Here is a 19,658-nt window from a genome sequence, read left to right as displayed (position 1 = left end):
GAGTAGCTAGGATGACAAGTGTGAGCCACCAGCATCCAGCCTACGTTCTCTTCTTGACATTAAAACAGCTTAGTTGGAAATGACTACCTCCTCACATACACAACTGAACTCAAAACCTAGCTCTCCACTGGGGAAGCCTAAAATAGGGCAGATCACAGTCCAGGCACATGCCCAGGCAGGAAGCAGCAGTCTCTCTCAAAAAGAGCTACTGTAAAAAAGTGGCTCAGCCATTTATCGGAGCTAAAACAGGAGGCCCTGAGTTCAATTTCCAGTAGAACAAGTCTCCCTGTTTTCTAACATCACTGCTTATCTACTCACAATTATAGTCACTTAAAAACTCTTTCTGGTTAGTTTCTAGTCTTCACGTTTAACTATGAGCCCAACCAAGCAGAGATGATGTGTTTTCTTTCACCACCACATACTCAGCACCCAGCAGGGATTCAGCATACTTGTCACTTACTTAGGGACCTTGAAAGCCTTATTTCCTATGTTCTTATCCTCCCTTGCTCACAGCCTTTCTCCTTTTCCCTTCCTTCAACCCAACAAATACTTGCTGGTTGTCTACGATAAGCTGGTACTGAGCTAGAGGGGCAGATAAGGATGGCCAAGGTATCCTGTTCTTGATTTAAGTTTACTAGAGACCAACTGCTGATAGGTGGCCAGCACCTTGCAGCCTAGAATGTTATTAGGACGAGAGTGGGGAAGAGTGTAAAGCCTAAGGCAGGGAAGTGGAAAAGTTCATGCTGTGCTGTGGGAGGCCCAGGGCTTGACTTGCTGGAGTCGACAATTCACAGGATGCTGTGGAGAATGGAGCAGCCATGGTTAGCGCTGAGCAGGCTGGCAACGTTGAAGACATGGGAAACCCTCCTGAATTTGGGGCTTTTGTAACCTTAATCTTTATAAGGATACTCACTGCCTGACGTATGGAACTGTAACCCCTCTGTATTTCACTTGACAACAACAACAACAACAAAAGAAAAATAAATAAAAATCTTGATCTACACCAACGCAAAGCAGAATATGTGGATTTATTTGTGAAATTATCTGACCAAATGCAAAAAAAAAAAAAAAGGATATATAAGAAAGCAGCTAAATGTTTTTTGTTTTTTTGTGGCTAACAGAGAAAATGGCAGAAGATTCACATCTATACTTTTTTTTTTAATCGGTTGTGGGGCTTGAACTCTGGGTCTGGGCACTGTCCCCGAGCTCTTCAGCTCAAGGCTAGCACTTTACCACTTGAGCCACAGCACCGCTTCTGGTTTTCTGGTGGTTCATTGGAGTGTAAAAGTCTCTCAGACTTTCCTGCTTGGGCTGGCTTTAAACCAAGACCCTCAGATCTTAGCCTCCTGAGGAGCTATGATTACAGGTACCAGCCACGGGTACCTGGCACACCATATTTTCTTTATCCATTTGTTCATTGCTAGGTAGCTTGGCTGACTGAATAGAGCTTCAATAAACATTAAGTATTCCGGTATCTTTTTTTTTTTTTGCCAGTCCTGGGGCTTGAACTCAGGGCCTGAGCACTGTCCCTGAGCTTCTTTTGCTCAAGGCTAGCATTCTACCATTTGAGCCACAACACCACTTCCAGCTTTTTCTGTGTATGTGGTGCTGAGGAGTTGAACCCAGGGCTTCATGCATGCTAGGCAAGCACTCTACTGCTTAGTCACATTCCAAGACCCCCGGTATCTTTTTTGTACATAGATTTACTCTCCTTTGAATACATACCCAAGAGTAGAATCATAAGGTATGTCTACTTTTAGTTTCTTGGGGTACCCTTGTACTCATTTTCATATCTAGGGCCATTTCAAAGATTTATTCAAACAACTCAATATGTCTCATGGTACCCTGAGCTTAAGACAACAATTCTCCCAACTATGCTAGTGTTTTTCAGTGCTGGGGATGGAGCCCAAGGACTTCCTACATGCCAGGCAAACATTCTGCCTCTGCACAACAGCTCAGACTAGTTAAGAACACAGATCAATAAGACTGGCAAAGGGAAAAAGCATTTACACTTAAAAATAAAAAGGCTATGAGTATTTCTGAATCTGTTTAAATACTTTATTTTGCTTCCAGATAAGATATAGACACTTACATATTAAAGACAAAGAAGGCATAGTTATTAAGTGCAATAAAACATATGAGAAATTCTGAGATGGCACAGATGTAAATTTGAAACTTCATTTATTCTATCAGACCCATATAATGCCTGGAATTGACACTGGCCTTGTGAATCAATTGCTTTTTCTCACAAGCTTTATTTACCCTTTCAGAAAGCACATCTGCTCTTATGTAAGAAATCAGAGAGTAGCTAGGCTTTCCATCTTACCAAAGCACAAAACATGACTTCCAATATAGATCTGACAGGATCCAATCTATTTTGTAAACAAATATGCTCTTTTGTTTTTATTGATATTTAATGGAAACTTATCAAGAGTATTAAATCAGAAAGCATCTTCACAATTCAAAGAGAGTCAGTGAAGATTTAAGAAAAGCTGCTAGTACTATGAAAAACTAATCCCAAAGTTCTGTCATTATCTCTTTAAAAAAGGCCTCTTCCAGCTTGTTTCCAGACTTCTTTTACTCCTTTGATGCTTTCCTTCTTCACACATTTCCAGTATTCCTGGACACTCTGTTGTTGTGGTACCTGTTAATCAAAAGTTAAAATTAACAGGGAAGAGACAGCAACAGAGGGTTATTATGGTCAAAATATAATATATGCAGATCTGAAATACCACAGCAGGGTTCCTTGCTGTAATTAACACACACTAAAAAAGTGACAGGAAAGTAAAGCAGGCTCTGTTGGGGGAAGTGGGCACCAGCAGGAGGGGGGAGGCATAATGAAATAGGTGAAGGAAGATGAATATGGTCAGTATACTTTGTATGTATGTATGAAAATAGAAAAATGAAAACTGGGGGCTGGGAATATGGCTTAATGGAAGAGTGCTTGCCTTGCATGCATGAAGTCCTGAGTTCAATTTGTCAGTACCACATACAAAGAAAAAAGATGCCAGGGAGTTGGGAATATGGCCTAGTGGCAAGAGTGCTTGCCTCATATACATGAAGCCCTGGGTTCAATTCCCCAGCACCACACATACAGGAAATGGCCAGAAGTGGCACTGTGGCTCAAGTGGCAGAGTGCTAGCCTTGAGCAAAAAGAAGCCAGGGACAGTGCTCAGGCCTTGAGTCTGAGTTCCAGGATTGGCAAAAAAAAGAAAAAAAGAAAAAAAAAGAAAACTGTTACTGTTTTAAGAAGGGGCAATAGGCTAAGGGAGGGTGATAGAAAGGGCAGGGTTGATTGGGATATATTGTATCCTTGTGTGGAAGTGTTACAACAAAGCCCCTTTGTACAACTAGCATGCTAATAAAATAATTGATTAAAAAAGTAAAAATTAAGAGTCATTCTCTTCAATTTTAAACATGATTTCAAGTATACTTTGTTAATATTGTTTTCCTTTCTACACTCCCTCCCTCCCCCAAATACTAGGGGGTAGATTATATTTTCAAGTATATTTGGTATTAAAAATCACATATATTAATTTTCTGTAAATTGTGTGTGTGGGAGGAAGCTGAGCTCACTTTTCTAAGTTGTAAATGAACAGACTAGCCTTCATGATCAATAGCAGCACATTCTCTAATATCCTGCTTTTCCTTCCTACCTACCTATTATGTTTCTTTCCTGAGAGTGCTTCTAGTACTGGAATCTACTTGTAGTAGATTCTAGTCTCAACAGAATTTTAGGGTTGATTTCTCCCCATAGATAAGATATCAAAATGTGAATCTGAGTGAATAGCTAACATCGATGTGTCGTAGGTATTGGTATCTTCTCATAATAATTATGTCTGGCAGATCCTGTTAGTTTGATCATAATCCAGAGATGAGGAACCTGAAGAAAATGAAGTGGCTTTGCACATAGAGAGAGAAAATTAAGAAGTGGTATAGGTGGGGTAAGAGGGAAAAGGGGAGGGGGGAAATGAGGAAGTAACAAATTGTACAAGAAATGTTCCCACTGCATTACGTATGAAACTGTAACACTTCTGTACATCACTTTGACAATAAGTATTAAAAAAAAAAAAAGAAGTGGTAGGGTAAGGATTTGAATTCAGCCATGTCTAACTTCAGAGCCCCAAGCCAAATATTAGGCTATCTTTTTTTTTTTTTTTTTTGCCAGTCCTGGGGGCTTGGACTCAGGGCCTGGACACTGTCCCTGGCTTCTTTTTGCTCAAGGCTAGCACTCTACCATTTGAGCCACAGTGCCACTCTGGCTTTTTCTGTTTATGTGGTGCTGAGGTATTGAACCCATGGCTTCATGCATGCAAGGCAAGCACTCTACCACTAAGCCACATTCCCAGCCCCTAGGCTATAATTTAACAGTAGTTAACATTATATAATTTAACATTTTTTGGGGGGGAGGGGCAGTTCTGGGGCTTGAACTCAGGGCCTGGGTGCTATTATACCTGAGCTTCTTTTACTCAAGGCTAGTCCTCTACCACTTGGGCCACAGCTCTACTTTGGGCTTTTTGGTAGTTTATTAGATATAAAAACCCTCACAGACTTTACTGCCTTGGCTTGCTTCAAACTACAATTCTCAGATTTCAGTCTCTTGGGTAGCTAGGATTATAGGGGTGAGCCTTGGGTACCTGGCACCAATTTTTTTTAAAGTACAGAAAAATGCTACAATCTCATTTTATATAATCTCATAATTTCTATAAATGATTAAAATTCTATTTAGCTTGTATATGTGCCCTAAAAATTTAGGATGAACATCATGCTAATAACTTTTTTCTTTTGGCCAGTCGTGAGGCTTGAACTCAGGGTCTGGGTACTCACTGTCCCTTACTTAGCTTTTTGTCCAAAGACATTTTACCACTTCAGCCATAGCTCCACTGCTGGCTTTTTGGTGCTTAACTGAAGAGTCTCATTGACTTTCCTGCTCAGGCTGGCTTTGAACTACGATCCTCAGATCTCAGCCTCTTGAGTAGCTAGGATTAAGAGCATGAGCTGGGTAATAATGTTCTTTTTTAAATTCAAAATTGGTTACCCATAAACCTCGATGCATTCTGTTTTTTAACACCCCAAGAAACTCTCCATGGCTCAGGCATTCATCGCCATCCAAGTCAAAGATCTTGAAAACGGTGTCCAAAATGTTGCTGGAGAGCTCTTGTCCTGTTGCTACCTTCACAGCTCTCTTAAACTCCGCTAAAAAAGAAATAAAACATAAAACAGGCCATCTGCCAGGCTAGACATGGTTTAAATTTTAATTGTGAAAATAAAATCTAAATTTTTATTATTTGGGAAGTGAAATACAAGAATACCCATTGCAAATGCATTCTAATCATAAATTTGGTTGAGAAATGTCAAGAGTAACTTTGAGTAAGTGAGCTATTTAATTGAATAAGAACTTTAAAGGACATATTTAAACATTTCCTTTTTCTTTTTGAAAGACAGAATGAGAATAAGAAAATAAAAGCAAAAAAAACCCCAAAAACAAAAAAAACACAACACCAAACCCAACCCCTGTTACGTAAGTGATAACCTCATTTAATTAAAAGGCAAATTATTTTAAAGATAGCTGACTCCTTGGTTGGTACTAATTCAAGAACAGACTGAAATTGCTTACAGATTAACACAAATTAAATGATTTTACTTACCCATCCTAACAGGGCGATGAGCTAAGCTAAACATTTGCATGGCGATAGCAAAGTCTTCCAAGTGAGTTGTAAAATGACAAAATGACTTGAACTCATCCAAACTAATGCTCTAATGAAAATAAAGGGTTATTACAATTTTGTACATGTTAAAATTGAATAAATTTAACAGTGAGTCTTCTATCATAAAGCTTATGAACTTAGATCTCTCTAAGCAAATCTACTAAAAAGTTCAACACATAGAGTAATAAGAGAATAATAGGTTGCAGAACTTAGGAGGAACCAGGAGAAAATATGTAGAAGGGCCACTGTGTGCAGTGGTGTAGGCAGGACACTGTCAGTGGGGTCTCTTAGAGAAGCTCATTGCAGGCCTTGGCATGGTCTGGGGTTACAGACTGACTTCTATCCCTACCCCCAATTCATATGATGCCCAAACTGCCTCTGTAAGGAGGTAATGAGGGTAGAATCAGGTCACAGGGGTGAGGTGTCAATCCTATAGGCCCATGTTAGGAGGAACAGACACCAGAGCTTACTTCCTCTCTCTGTGTGTGTGGGCACAGTGGGCACAGTGAGGAAATGTCCTGTCACTGAAAAGCTAGCCCCTTGCCTCAGACTTCCCACCTCCAGCATGGTGAGGAAATACATTCCTGTTGTGTAAGCTACTCAATGTGTGTTCTGCTATGGCAGCCCGGGAGATGAACATTGTTTGAGTATACTTGTACTTGGTTGGATCAGGGCATACAAGCATTGAAAAAAGCAGGGGGGTTTGGAGTGAGATGGATTATGCTAAATATTCAGTTCTGCCATTTACTGTGTGCAGTCATGGCCTACATCTTATCTAAGTACTTTCCCAAGGGTTTACTAAGTAGAGCAATGAGTATTCAAACCTTGGAGCATCTGACTTCAAGATGATCCTAGAGGTCATCTGGGCTTTTCAGCATCAGCCTCAGAGGACTTGGGAAGAAGAAAGCTGACACAAATATGATACTTATGCAAATAATATGGCTTTGAGGGTTTTTTTTTTTTTTGGCCTGTATTTTCTGTAAGGAGCCATGTAATTGTACAAGGCAACTTAAAAATATGTAAGACTCCAGATACTTTACAGTTGTAAACACGTTGATTTTCTTTCTTTGTTTCTTTTTTAGTCTCCTGGAGCTTGAACTCTGGGACTGGGTGCTGTCTCTGAGCTTCCTTTTGCTCAAGGATAGTGCTCTACTACTTGAGCCACAGCACCACTTCCAGCTTTTTTTCTTTTTCTTTTTTTTTAAAGTTTTCTTCTTTTATAACTTACTATTTCAATTTTATTTATTTATTTTACTTTATTTTATATTTGGCCAGTCCCGGGGCTTGGACTCAGGGCCTGAGCACTGTCCCTGGCTTCTTTTTTGCTCAAGGCTAGCACTCTGCCACTTGAGCCACAGCACCACTTCTGGCCGTTTTCTGTATATGTGGTGCTGGGGAATTGAACCCAGGGCCTCATGTATAGGAGGCAAGCACTCTTGCCACTAGGCCATATCCTCAGCCCCAGCTTTTTTTCTTTTGACTAGTTTATTGGAGATAAGAGTCTTGTGGATTTTCCTGCCTGGGCGGGCTTCATACTGCGATCCTAAGATCTCAGGTTCCTGAGCAGCTAGGATTTTAGGCATGAGCCACCAGTGCCAAGCTAACACGGTGATTTTTAATAGCTCATCATATACTAAATAGATAAAAATCTCAAAGTTCTTGTTTTAGAGGTTCAATTATAAATTAAGGAGACTGGTATTAAATGGGTGGTGCCAAGATCCCACTCCCAATTTTGTTATTTGTGTGTGTGTGTGTGTGTGTATGTGTGTGTGTGTGTGTGTGTGCGCCTTTGATTATATCTTTAAGTGAAGAAGAGGGCAGGCAACAAAATTTTTAGGTACTCATTTCAACAACTTTTGCTTGAAAGCGTCTGAGTTTTGCTTTTAAAGATCTGTATCTATATCTATTTCTCTTTAAGATATTTTTTCCAAGTTTTTCTTATATGTACTCAGGTTCATTTTCTCTAAGATTTAAGTTTTGATCCATATGGATTGTTTTAGAGCAATGAGGAAGAGTTATCTCACTTTGTCTACTAAGTGACCAATGAAATTTACATTTATTAATAACTTTATTAACTAACCTGAAATACTATTTTGCATATAATAAATTTTCATGTGCATATGAGTCTACTTCAGAACTTTGTGTTCTTGTTCAATTGATCTGTCAGATTCACATCTGAAACTTTTAGTTACCTAGGTTTGATAACTTTCGTATCTTGACATTCCTTTCATTTTAACTTCTGTGGCCTGTCTAATGTTCCTTCAATGGCATTTTTATTGAGACCCATTAGAACTCACTCATATGGGGGTTTTTCTGTCTCCTACACAGGGGAAAGACCACTCTCCTTCACCTCTGCACATTTAGGTGGTGTTATGTGATTAGTCTGGCCAACAGCCAAGTGTCAGGTGATGTTTCAGGCCAAGACACTTAATTCCTGGAATGTGATTCCTTGTTTTCCTGACATAGCCTTTGAGGATGGTGTTTCTACCAGATGATGGAGCTCCAAGACGGCAGAGCAGTAGAGAGACTTGGATTCCTAAGCAGCTATGATGGTGCTTTCCTGAGCCCACAACTGAAATATGGCACGGTTGAACAAGAACCCATTGTTGTTAGCCAAAGGAATTTTATGGTTAAGTTTGTAACTACAGAAAACATGGGCTGTTCTGAATAATACAGTCATTACATTTATGGACTAATTAAAAGCAGAACAATTTAAAAAAAATATCGAGCCTCCTACTCAATAATAGAGTCTCTTAATTGAAATAGGAGTGCATTTTCCTTTATATCCATCAAGGTTATAAACATGTCCATGTATATATACACATACATACAAATTTAAAATTTCTCTCACTCATTCATTCTTCCCCTGGTGTCATGAGGCTTGAATCCAGAGGGCCTGGGTGCTGTCCTTGAGCTTTTGTGCTCAAGGCTAGTACTCTACCTCTTGAACCAAACCTGAATTTCTGTCTTTTTGGTAGTTAACTTGAGATAAGAGTCTCATGGACTTTCCTATGGGCTGGCTTTGAAACTGGATTCTCAGATCTCAGCATCCTAAGTAGCTAGAATTACAGCATAAGCCACCAGAGCCTAACTATCCTCATTTGTTGTTGTTAATTACTGGCAGTATGGGGACTGAATTGAGGGTCTACCATGTGAGCCATTTCCAGAGTCCTTTTGCTTGTAGTGAGTTTTTTTTTTGTGCTGGTCCTGAAGCTTGAACCCAAGCCCAGGGCATCATTCCTGAGTTATTTTGCTCAAGGCTAGCACTCTCTCCATTTGAGCCACAGCCTTTTGGGGTGGGGGTGGGGCTTTCTTTGGATACTTAAATGGAGATAAGAGTCTCATGGACTTTCCTGCCTGAGCTGGCTTCAAACTGTGATTCTTATATCTCAGCCTGTTAAGTAGCTAGGATTACAGATAGGAGCTTCCGACTGTAGTGGTTTTTTTTTTTTTTTTTTGCCAGTCCTGGGGCTTGGACTCAGGGCCTGAGCACTGTCCCTGGCTTCTTTTTGCTCAAGGCTACAGTGCCACAGCACCATTTCTGGCCTTTTCTATATATGTGGTGCTGAGGAATTGAACCCAGGGCTTCATGTATATGAGGCAAGCACTCTTGCTACTAGGCCATATTCCCAACCCAGTGCCTGTAGTGTTTTTATCATAGGGTCTTACACTTTTGTAGGCTGACTTCGGATTGCAATCTTCTTACCTCTGCCTCTCTAGTAGCTGAGAGTACAGGCATAAACGATCACTCTTGGCCTGTTATATTTATTTCTAATTGTTATATATTTCTATTGTGTTTTGTTTGTTTTGTTTTTGTTGCCTGAGCACTGTCCCTGGCTTCTTTTTGCTCAAGGCTAGCACTCTGCCACTTGAGCCCCAGTGCCACTTCCAGCTTTTTTCTATATATGTGGTGCTCAGGAATCAAATCCAGGGCTTCATGTATAGGAGATGAGTACTTTACCACTAGGCCATATTCCCAGCTCCCTCTATTGTGTTTTTAAATGGTATCTATTATACATATTTCCTTTTGCACTTGGAATACCTTTAAAAAAGGTCCACTCTAAATATTTTCAGAACAATATATAATATAAAGTTAGAAATAGTCAGGTACAGTGGTTCACATCTTTAATTCTGGCTACTCAAAGTTACAAGTGGGAGGACTGAAGTTTGAGGTTATTGAGTTCTTGTCTTATTCTTGACTTTAGTAGAATTGCAAATTCATAGTTGCTATATTGATTTTGAGAGTAGTTCACCTACAGGAAAACAGTGTATGGAAAAAATTCTCTTATTTCATACTTCCATAAGGAAGATAGCATAGTCTTTGTTAATTTAGAAGTTAAATTAAATATCTAAAACATTGAATTTATTTCACCTTTACCCTATGCATAAGAAAAGGGTATACCTACCTCTCCTGCTGACAACTTCTCTCTTACATTTTTCCAATAAATATCTTTGTTTTCACTATTAGTGAAGAAAAGAAGCCACTCTGCAAAGTCTTCCTTTCTCATGAAATTCAAACCTTTAGAAAACTGGAGGAATTCCATTTCTTGAACCTCTGTTTGCAAATTTTCCATAAATCTGAATATTAAAATATAAAACATAGTAGTAGCTACTGGTGCTCAAGTTTAATATTACTAACCATTTCACTATTAGTCTCTTAATATGGTGGGCACAATGAAGATAGGGGATTCCCAAAGGATTATGGGAGAAAAATGATAGAGAAGTTGATAAACTCCAGTACCTGCTTTAATCTGAGACTTCCCATATTTAATTTGTTTGTGTAGATTTACCAGGCAACCTACATGTTGATGAGCTTTGATATAGTCATAGAAAATAGAGTTCCACAGAAAGCAATTTTCATAAAATAGAAATCTAATCAACAGTCAGAAAGTTTTAAAATTTAGAAGGGAACCATGTTCATAGATTATTAGTCATAATTAGTAGTTTTTCACTTTTTTGACACTAAAACTGGCAAATGCTATCAATAGCTTTGCATCAAAAGCTTAGGGTCTACCCAAGAAATCTGTAAACTTTTGGATAATAGTCTATATCTATATGACTCAACATTCCTTCCTTATAAGAACAACATGGCACTCTGATCAAACTGTTCACCAACAGCTTTCAGGGAAAGGTATAAGTTGAAAGGACATCAGATTAATTTTATTTTCTTTGAACAAGAATCTAGAAACATTATACTTGATTTATTTATAACATAAACCATGTGGAAAATATTAGAATCTCTACAAGCTTTAATACATTGCAGATCCCTTATTCACTTTTCCTCATGTTAAAAGATCTCTATCTGCCATATCACAGCTTAAGTGGAAATCCATGGGGTAAAAAGAGGTACATTTCAGGTCAGTGGGGGAAAAGTTGCCACTGTTAAAAAATTACTTGCTTTAAGCTTTACATTTTTCCCACACACAGGTAAGAGTCTCTTACCCACAACATTCTCTTAATGTACAGGCTACTCAGATTTTTCAATTCCATGTTTCTCTTTAGATCAAAGCAGAATTTTATCTAAAATCTGAAGCATTTTAAATGTGGATTGATGGATCAGCAAGATGATTTACTGATATTCTTTGTCTTTTAACTGAGCTTTCTTGTACTATATCCTGAGATGACATTCAACTGATTCTTATTTAGGATTCGTAGTAGAATGCTTTACTTGCAAGTGAATGCACACTTTGGGTATTTGGTTTTAAATCATAGCTAATTGTTCTTTTTGTAGTGGTCTTAAGACTGGGTAGGTTGACTGAGGAAGCCAAGACAAGAAATAGGGAAGAGCCCTGTGAGAGATTGCTGCTTTTCTGGAGTAGTGAAGTAGGTGATGAAAGTGGGGATAGAGGGCTGGGAATATGGCCTAGTGGCAAGAGTGCTTGCCTCCTACACATGAAGCTCTCGGTTCGATTCCCCAGCACCACATATATGGAAAACGGCCAGAAGGGGCGCTGTGGCTCAGGTGGCAGAGTGCTAGCCTTGAGCGGGAAGAAGCCAGGGAAGGTGCTCAGGCCCTGAGTCCAAGGCCCAGAACTGGCCAAAAAAAAAAAAAAAAAAAAAAAAAAGAAAGTGGGGATAGAAAGAAGTGGAAAGATCCAAGAGATAATTCTTGAGAAGGGAATTAATAGTATTTGATGGGCTACAGAGAGAGAAATCAAATGGTGTGATACATATTTACTAGTACGAGTTGTAAAAGGGAAGAATGCCTACCTCATTCTGAGAGATACAGAAGACAGTAAAACAAAAAACCACCAGGTATGTTGCACTGACAGTGCTGCTAAGGTGCTGTGGATACTGACAGCAGATGCTACTGTACTGTGGATACTGTGTAATACCCTTGTCATTTTCATCCTTACTGAAGGTCAGACTCGGCTCGAAGCCACTTTCAGCTTATATCTCAGCTCCCTTAAGCTGCTGATGGCCTTTCTTAAGGACAGCCTAAACAACAACAACAACAACAACAACAAAAACCCATACAAAAAAGCTATAAATGTAGCAGTGGCTCTAGGGGTAGAGTGCTAATGGTAAGCAAAAAAACCTCAGAAACAGGGCCCAGACCCTGAGTTCAAGCCCCAGGACTGGCACAGAAAACAAACAACAACAACAACAACAACAACAACAAAAAGAGTAGAGTTGTGTAGTGGTTACAAAGACCACATTTACTGTTTGGCCTCTGCAGAAAAGTTTGCCAGCCTTTATGTCAGAGAATGGAACAGGTCTTTTTTCCCAGATGAGGAATGTTAGAAGAGGCACCTGTAAGGCAACCTACCAGTAGATTTTATATAAGAGTAAGCCCAGTTAAAATCAGACAATTCTAGGGGGGAGGGCCCTTGCTTTAGGAAGACTGTACCCTGTGGACCCAAGGAGTCACTAGAATATAAATGATCCTTTTTCAAAAGTAATGTTGGGTAGTTTGTTTTACATTAACAACAAATTGACACTAAGGACATGTCTCTTAGTTACATATATCAAATTACTAAAAAGAATATTGTATTCTGTGAGATAGGTAATATTTTTTCTATTTTGAGCATAGTAATTTTATGTTTCTTAGGTTTAGTTCTTAGAGATTACTATTATGCAAATCCAGAAACCGTGTTTATTTTTATTTTTATTTTTGTCGGTCATGGGGCTTGAACTCAAGGCCTAGACTGCTGTTCCTGAGCTTTTTTCTGCTCAAGGCTGGTGCTCTACCACTTTGAGTCACAGCACCACTTCTGATCTTCTGATGGTTAACTGGAGATAAGAATCTCATGGTCTTTCTTGCCTAGTCTAGTGTTGAGATGTGATCCTCACATCTCAGCCTCCTGAGTAGCTAGGATTACAAGTATGAGCCACCAGCACTCAGAAATAGTATTTATTTTTATTGTCTGGAGTTCTGGGAAATATGTTCAGTTTTTTCACTTCCTACCCATCAAATTCTTCTAAATAAGCATATTTAAATTTACCTTCGAAATTCTTTATAATGAAGTTTCCTTTCTCCTCTTTTCCCAAAGAAACGCATTTGAAGAGTTGTATTCATTTCACATTCTTTCACTGTTGGTTCCTATAAAAAAAAGCACACAATAATTTTATGTAACTATTCATGAAGACAAAAACAGAACTTGTATACTGGAACTCTTTTTTTTTTTTTTTTTGGCCAGTCCTGGGCCTTGGACTCAGGGCCTGAGCACCATATCCCTGGCTTCTTCCTGTTCAAGGCTAGCACTCTGCTACCTGAGCCACAGCGCCCCTTCTGGCCGTTTTCCATATATGTGGTGCTGGGGAATCGAACTGAGAGCTTCATGTGTAGGAGGCAAGCACTCTTGCCACTAGGCCATATTCCCAGCCCCTATACTGGAACTCTTGAGACAATACCCAGAAATGATTTTTGTAGTTAAGAAAAAGAGAAAAGGGGGACTGGGAATGTGGCTTAGTGGTAGGGTGCATGCATGAAGCCCTGGGTTCGATTCCTCAGCACCACATACACAGAAAATGCCAGAAGTGGCACTGTGGCTCAAGTGGTAGAGTGCTAGTCTTGAGCAAAAGGAAGCCAGGGACAGTGCTCAGGCACTGAGTTCAAGCCCCAGGACTGGCAAAAAAGAAAACAAAGATGGAGCTATTACTTCTGATGGCTACTTTGTATAATCATTAGTGTTCTAATATCATCTTTTCTCAGACAAGAGAAAAATAAACACTAGAAATACTCAAGATAAACTTGAGCAGGAAACAGTCTTAGGTGGGGCTAATAGAGAGCTGAGAATAGTAAAGTAAGTGTTATTTCAAAATGTGATCTCTAGGTATTTTCTAATGAACAGGGAGACTGAGATTTTGCTGAATGTTAGAAATGCAAAATAGAGCCAGGGTTACTTACCCTTTGAGTAACCTGTAATTCTTGCTACTCAGGAGGATAAGCTCTGAGGACAGCAGTTTGAAGACAGTATGGGCAGGAAAATCTGTGAGACTCAGCCCAAATGAACCACTAAAAAGCCAGAAGTAGAGTTGTGGTTCAAGTAGTAGAGTGCTAGCCTTGAGCACAAAAGCTTAGGGACAGTGCCCAGAGGCCCTGACTTCAAGCCCCAGGATCGGCAAACACTCATTCACACACACACAGTGCGAAATATTTGTTTGTCCTCATTAAAGGTAGTGACAGATTCACACATTTTTCCTTCAATTTAGAGAAAAATGAAAACATTAAAAAAATTACCAGCAGTAACCAAATAACAAAGGAGAGGTATAAATGTACGTTAAATATTTAGAAAAAAAAAAGACAACCTAGGTGTGGTATGGTCCATGCCTCATAATCTTTTCCTTATACCAGCTTCACAGAATAGAAGTGGGATGTAAGATTATCGCATTGTGAGAAGTTTATAAATTTTTTTTCACCAGCTATATATCAGACAAGGGGCTAATATCTAGAATGTACTTAGAGCTCAAAAATTAAAAATTTAAATTTATTTAAAAGTAAATTTCATAACTTAATTTTTGAGGAAACACTAAAACCTCAACCCAGCCAATAAATGGGCATAAAGACATACTTCTTAGAAGTAAAAATGGCCAATAGACACATGAAGAAATGCTTAACATCTCTGACCATAAAGGAAATGCAAATCAAAGCAACAATGATAATTCATTTCCCCCCAGTTAGAATGACCATTATCCAGGAAAGAAACAATAACAAATACTGGGGAGGACGTAGCCAAAAGGTAACTCTAATACACTGTTGTAAAAATGTAAGCTTGTTCAGCCACTCTGGAAAGCAGTATGGAGTTCCTTAAAAAGCTAAACATAGAACTACCCTGTAGACCCAGAAATTCCACTTCTGGGCATTTATCCAATAGAGCACAAGCAAGGTTACAGTAAAGCACTATTTACCATAGTCAAGGTATAAAATTTGCCCTAGATGCTCCTGAATGGATGAAGAAAATGTGACATATATGCATATATACACACATAGGTGTATATATGCATATAATGTAGGAATTTTACTAATCCATTAGAATCCATTATTGTACTATTTATAAGGAAATGGAAAGACTTGGTAAAAATTATATCGTCAGACCCAGAAAAACAAAGATTGCATGGTTTCCCTCATCTGGTAGCTAGAATTTACCTATAAGTAAACACATTGGGTGGTATGGAGGTGGTTACAAATATATTGATTGAAATATAGTAGACTTTAGGGAGAACTCAAATAATGTAATTCCTTAGAATTATGGAGTCAAAGCCCAACAGAGAATAAGCACCAGGAAACCAGTACTTGCAAGGGTGTGTGATTGGGGGATGGGGCTAAGGCCAAGGGGTAGATAAATGAAAGGGAGAAGAGGAGGAGAAGGCCGTCAAGAATTCACTGTGTGTGTATATATTACAAAATTAAGAAAAGCAAGGGAAGGGGTGGGCAAAAGGAGGGGTAAAAATGTTGAAAGGGGTGACACACTGATCAAGATGCACTGTATTCATAAACTACTTTGTTGAAAGGCAACTCCTTTGTACAACTATTTAAAGATAATACTAAAAATATATTCAACTTAGCAAAAAGCAGACTGATGGATAGGAAGACAGCTCTAAGAAGGTCATGTGGAACCTTCTTTCCAACTTCCCTCCATTCAAGCTTCTACGCAGGTTGGTGAAGCTGAAGCAGTGTGAGGGAGTGTTGAGGTCTACAACCTCCCAGGGCTCTGTGGTTAAATGGAGGAAATAAGAGAAGCCCAGAAGATGGGCTATACGGGAGGGGTGGAGTCATCCATGTTCTAGCCCATGTTCATGTCACAGAACAGAATCTAGATTCTCCATCCCCACCAAGGGCTAATTTATTATTTTTTCCTAGTTGTTGCTGTGAGAAAACATTCTTTTCTGTCAAACTAAAGTGTATTTGGTATTGTGTATTGATATTTCTTGGAATTAGTTATTCATTCACTTCAATTGTAACTATTGTCTGTATTGCTTCTTACCAGTTAGCCATGTTAGGGAGATAAATCTTGTGTTGAGAAAGTCAAAATAATAAACTGTAATTGCGAAGTGAAAAAAAAAGTAAAGCTTTGATGAGAATTAAAGAATGGCCTCCTTTCTAACCTTGGTAATCAATTGTACTTAAGACTGTGAGCTTAACTCCTTGACAAGGAAGAGGGACAGTTTGGATTGGGATAAAAGCCTAGCAAATTGCTCAGCCCAGTGTGCCTGCCTAGCTCTGGGGAGAGTAATGGCATTGTACCCTTTTGCGCAAAAGTCAATTGCCTTGATGAAATCTCCTGTGTCTCTTGTGTTTCCATTAATTTCTGACACAGGAGAGTCCCATATTTCTAAACATTGCTACAGTGCCTTTGAAAGGTTGGGGCATCACATTTTTTCCTCACTGGGAATTCCTTTTCTTTTCCTCCCATGTGGAACTCCCTTCTTCTTTTTCCCTACCCCTTCCATCTATAGTACAGTGGATCAAAATACAGTACCTGCAGGAGAGGGGAAAAAGATAAATTAGTTTCAGATAAGATGGGATAGGCAACAAGGAGAATTGCTCTCACACTCTACCAGAGCAAAGAGGTCAGGGCAGAGCATGGGAAAAAGGGGAAGATGGTACCATACCTTGAAAAGGTGTGATATTAAGAACCAACTAGGCAAAATGCACAAAAAGCCCAACCTAGAGGAATGCATACATAACCCAAGAATAAATGTACCCCATATGAGTCACAAAAAAATCTTTGAAATAATCCATGTATTTGTATAGAAAAATATACTTAAAAAGAAAATTTAAAAATGCAGTTAATATTTACTTATGAGGGAGGGTATAACAAATAAATAAATAAATAAAATTACAAAAAAATGCAGTTAATACTGACTGGGAATATGGCCTAGTGGCAAGAGTGCTTGCCTCGTATACATGAAGCCCTGGGTTCAACTCCTCAGCACCACATATATAGAAGAGGCCAGAAGTTGCGCTGTGGCTCAAGTGGCAGAGTGCTAGCCTTGAGCAAAAAGAAGCCAGGGACAGTGCTCAGGCCCTGAGACAAGGCCCAGGAATGGCAAAAAATAAAAAATAAAAAACATAAAAAATGCAGTAATACAAAAAGATTCCCTGTACATTTTACTCAGTTTCCTGCAATGGTGACATGTTGCCAAATTACAGAACTGTCTGTCAAAAGGTAATTTTTTTGGGGGTGGGGTGGGGGTGGGGGAGTTGGTCATGGTGCTTGAACCCTGGGCCTAAGCGTATCCCTGAGTTCTTTTTTGCTCAAGGCTAGTGCTCTACAACACTTTGAGCTACAGAACTACTTTTAGTTTTTAAGTGGTTAATTGGCGATAAGGGTCTCACAGGGACTTTTCTGTTTAGGATGGCTTTGAACAGAAACCCTCAGATCTCAGCCTTCTGAGTAGTTAGGATTACAGGCGTGAGCCACCAGTGCCTGGTAAGACATTTTTTTTTTTTAATCACAAAAATCTTATATACTTTTTAGAACTCTTTTTTTTTTTTTTTTTTTGCCAGTCTTGGGCCTTGGACTCAGGGCCTGAGCACTGTCCCTGGCTTCTTTTTGCTCAAGGCTAGCACTCTGCCACTTGAGCCACAGCACCACTTCTGGACGTTTTCTATATATGTGGTGCTAGGGAATGCAACCCAGGGCTTCATGTATATGAGGCAAGCACTCTTGCCACTAGGTATTTCCAGCCCTTTATATACTTTTTTTTTTTTTGGCCAGTCCTGGGCCTTGGACTCAGGGCCTGAGCACCATCCCTGGCTTCTTCCTGCTCAAGGCTAGCACTCTGCCACCTGAGCCACAGTGCCCCTTCTGGCCATTTTCCATATATGTGGTGCTGGGGAATCGAACCGAGAGCTTCATGTGTAGGAGGCAAGCACTCTTGCCACTAGGCCATATTCCCAGCCCCCTTTATATACTTTTTAAATAGCCATAATCAAGTCTATTGCTCCCACCATGTCTTTAATCTTTGACAACTCTTAATCAATTATCTGTACTTAAATTTTTTATTTTGAAAATGTTATAGAAGTGGAATCACTCAGAATGGAACATCTGGTATTTTACCTTTGCTCAGGATATTTTGCTTCAATTTACCCACGCTGATACAGCAATCAGCCAATCACTTGTTTCTCTTTACTGCAGAATAATACTTCATGATATAAACTACCATAGCTTAGTCATCTATCTGCTGAGGACATTTGGATTGTTGCCAGTTTGGGGCTATTACAAATAAAGTGCTAAAAACATTTGTGAATAGTTTTTTTTTTTTTTTTGGCCAGTCCTGGGCCTTGGACTCAGGGCCTGAGCACTGTCCCAGTCTTCTTTTTGCTCAAGGCGCTAGCACTCCGCCACACTTGAGCCACAGCGCCCCTTCTGGCCGTTTTCTATATATGTGGTGCTGTGGAATTGAACCCAGGGCTTCATGTATATGATGCAAGCACTGTTGCCACTAGGCCATATCCCCAGGCTTATGAATAGTTTTTGTATAGTCATACATGTCCACTTCTCTGGGACAGAGACTTAGGAGTCAAAGTACTGCTTTTCAGAGTGGCGTCATTTTATATTCCCACTAGCAATGGAGGCATGATTCTCTTTCTCTGTCCTTGCGTCATTTAGCGTTCTTAGTATCTTACAGTTTAGTCCTATGGAGGGTGAGTCATGATATCCCACAATGGTTTTGATTTACATCCCACTCAGGATGAATGGTGCTGATCCTCTCTTCATGTGATCCTCCCTGTCTCTGTATCTTGAGTAGCTGGTATTACAGGTAAATGCCACCATGCCCAAACAAGAAAGTATGGCATTTCATGCTACTAAATTTCCTCTCAATAGTTTTGGCTGTATCCTACACATTTTGACACACTGCATTTTTATTTTCGTTCGGTTAAGTGCATTTTTTTGGTTGGCCTAAATGCTCTGCTCTGAACTCAAGGGCTATCTAAACATTTAGTTCCTCAGTGTTTGGAGTTTTTTGTTGTTTTTCTGCTGTTTGTTTCTAGTTTGACACTGTCATGATGAGAGAACATACTCTGTATAATTTCAATTTTTTCAAATTTGATGAGGTTTGCTTTACGGCCTGGGATGTAGTATGTACGTTCTATAGGTACTTGGGAATAACAGGTATTCTGTTATTGGGAGGGATGTTCTGTAAGTGTCAGTTAGGTCCTTCTGGTTGTGGGTATTGTTGAACTCCATGTCTTTGCTGATTTTCTGTCTAGATGTTCTATGAATTGTTGAAACAGTTTTTGGAATTTCCAGCTAAAATTGTAGATTTGTCTATGTCTCCTTTTAGTTCTATCAGTTTTGGTGCCACTTGTTTCTTAAGCTCTGTTGTTTCATTGTATACACAATTAGAATTTGGTATGTTGTCTTGGTGGGTGTCTCTTCCTGCCTCTGGCAATTTCCTTTGATCTGGTCAACTTTACCTGATACTAGACAGGAACTCATGTTTTTAATAAATTAATGTCTATATGACATATCTTTTTTTCTTTTTTGAACTGAACTCCTC

General features: G+C 39.3%; 1 protein-coding gene across 2 annotated transcripts in view; it reads right to left on the bottom strand.

Annotated features, from left to right (window-relative positions):
* Positions 1-2,042: 2,042 nt before the first annotated feature.
* Micu2 (mitochondrial calcium uptake 2) overlaps positions 2,043-19,658 on the bottom strand; it is a 94,770-nt gene continuing 77,154 nt past the window's right edge. For both annotated transcript variants that reach the window (XM_048341653.1, XM_048341654.1), the window contains 5 exons: positions 13,154-13,251; positions 10,115-10,286; positions 5,649-5,757; positions 5,039-5,196; positions 2,043-2,644 (listed from right to left, as the gene is read on the bottom strand). In XM_048341653.1, coding sequence (XP_048197610.1) covers positions 2,540-2,644; positions 5,039-5,196; positions 5,649-5,757; positions 10,115-10,286; positions 13,154-13,251 — 642 coding nt within the window. In that variant the 3' untranslated portion in view covers positions 2,043-2,539. The remainder of the gene's footprint in view (positions 2,645-5,038; positions 5,197-5,648; positions 5,758-10,114; positions 10,287-13,153; positions 13,252-19,658) is intronic.

Source organism: Perognathus longimembris, chromosome 3 (assembly GCF_023159225.1).
Source record: "Perognathus longimembris pacificus isolate PPM17 chromosome 3, ASM2315922v1, whole genome shotgun sequence".
NCBI lineage: Eukaryota > Metazoa > Chordata > Mammalia > Rodentia > Heteromyidae > Perognathus > Perognathus longimembris.
The sequence above is the reverse complement of the archived record's forward strand: the minus strand, read 5'-3'. Positions and strand labels throughout refer to the sequence as shown.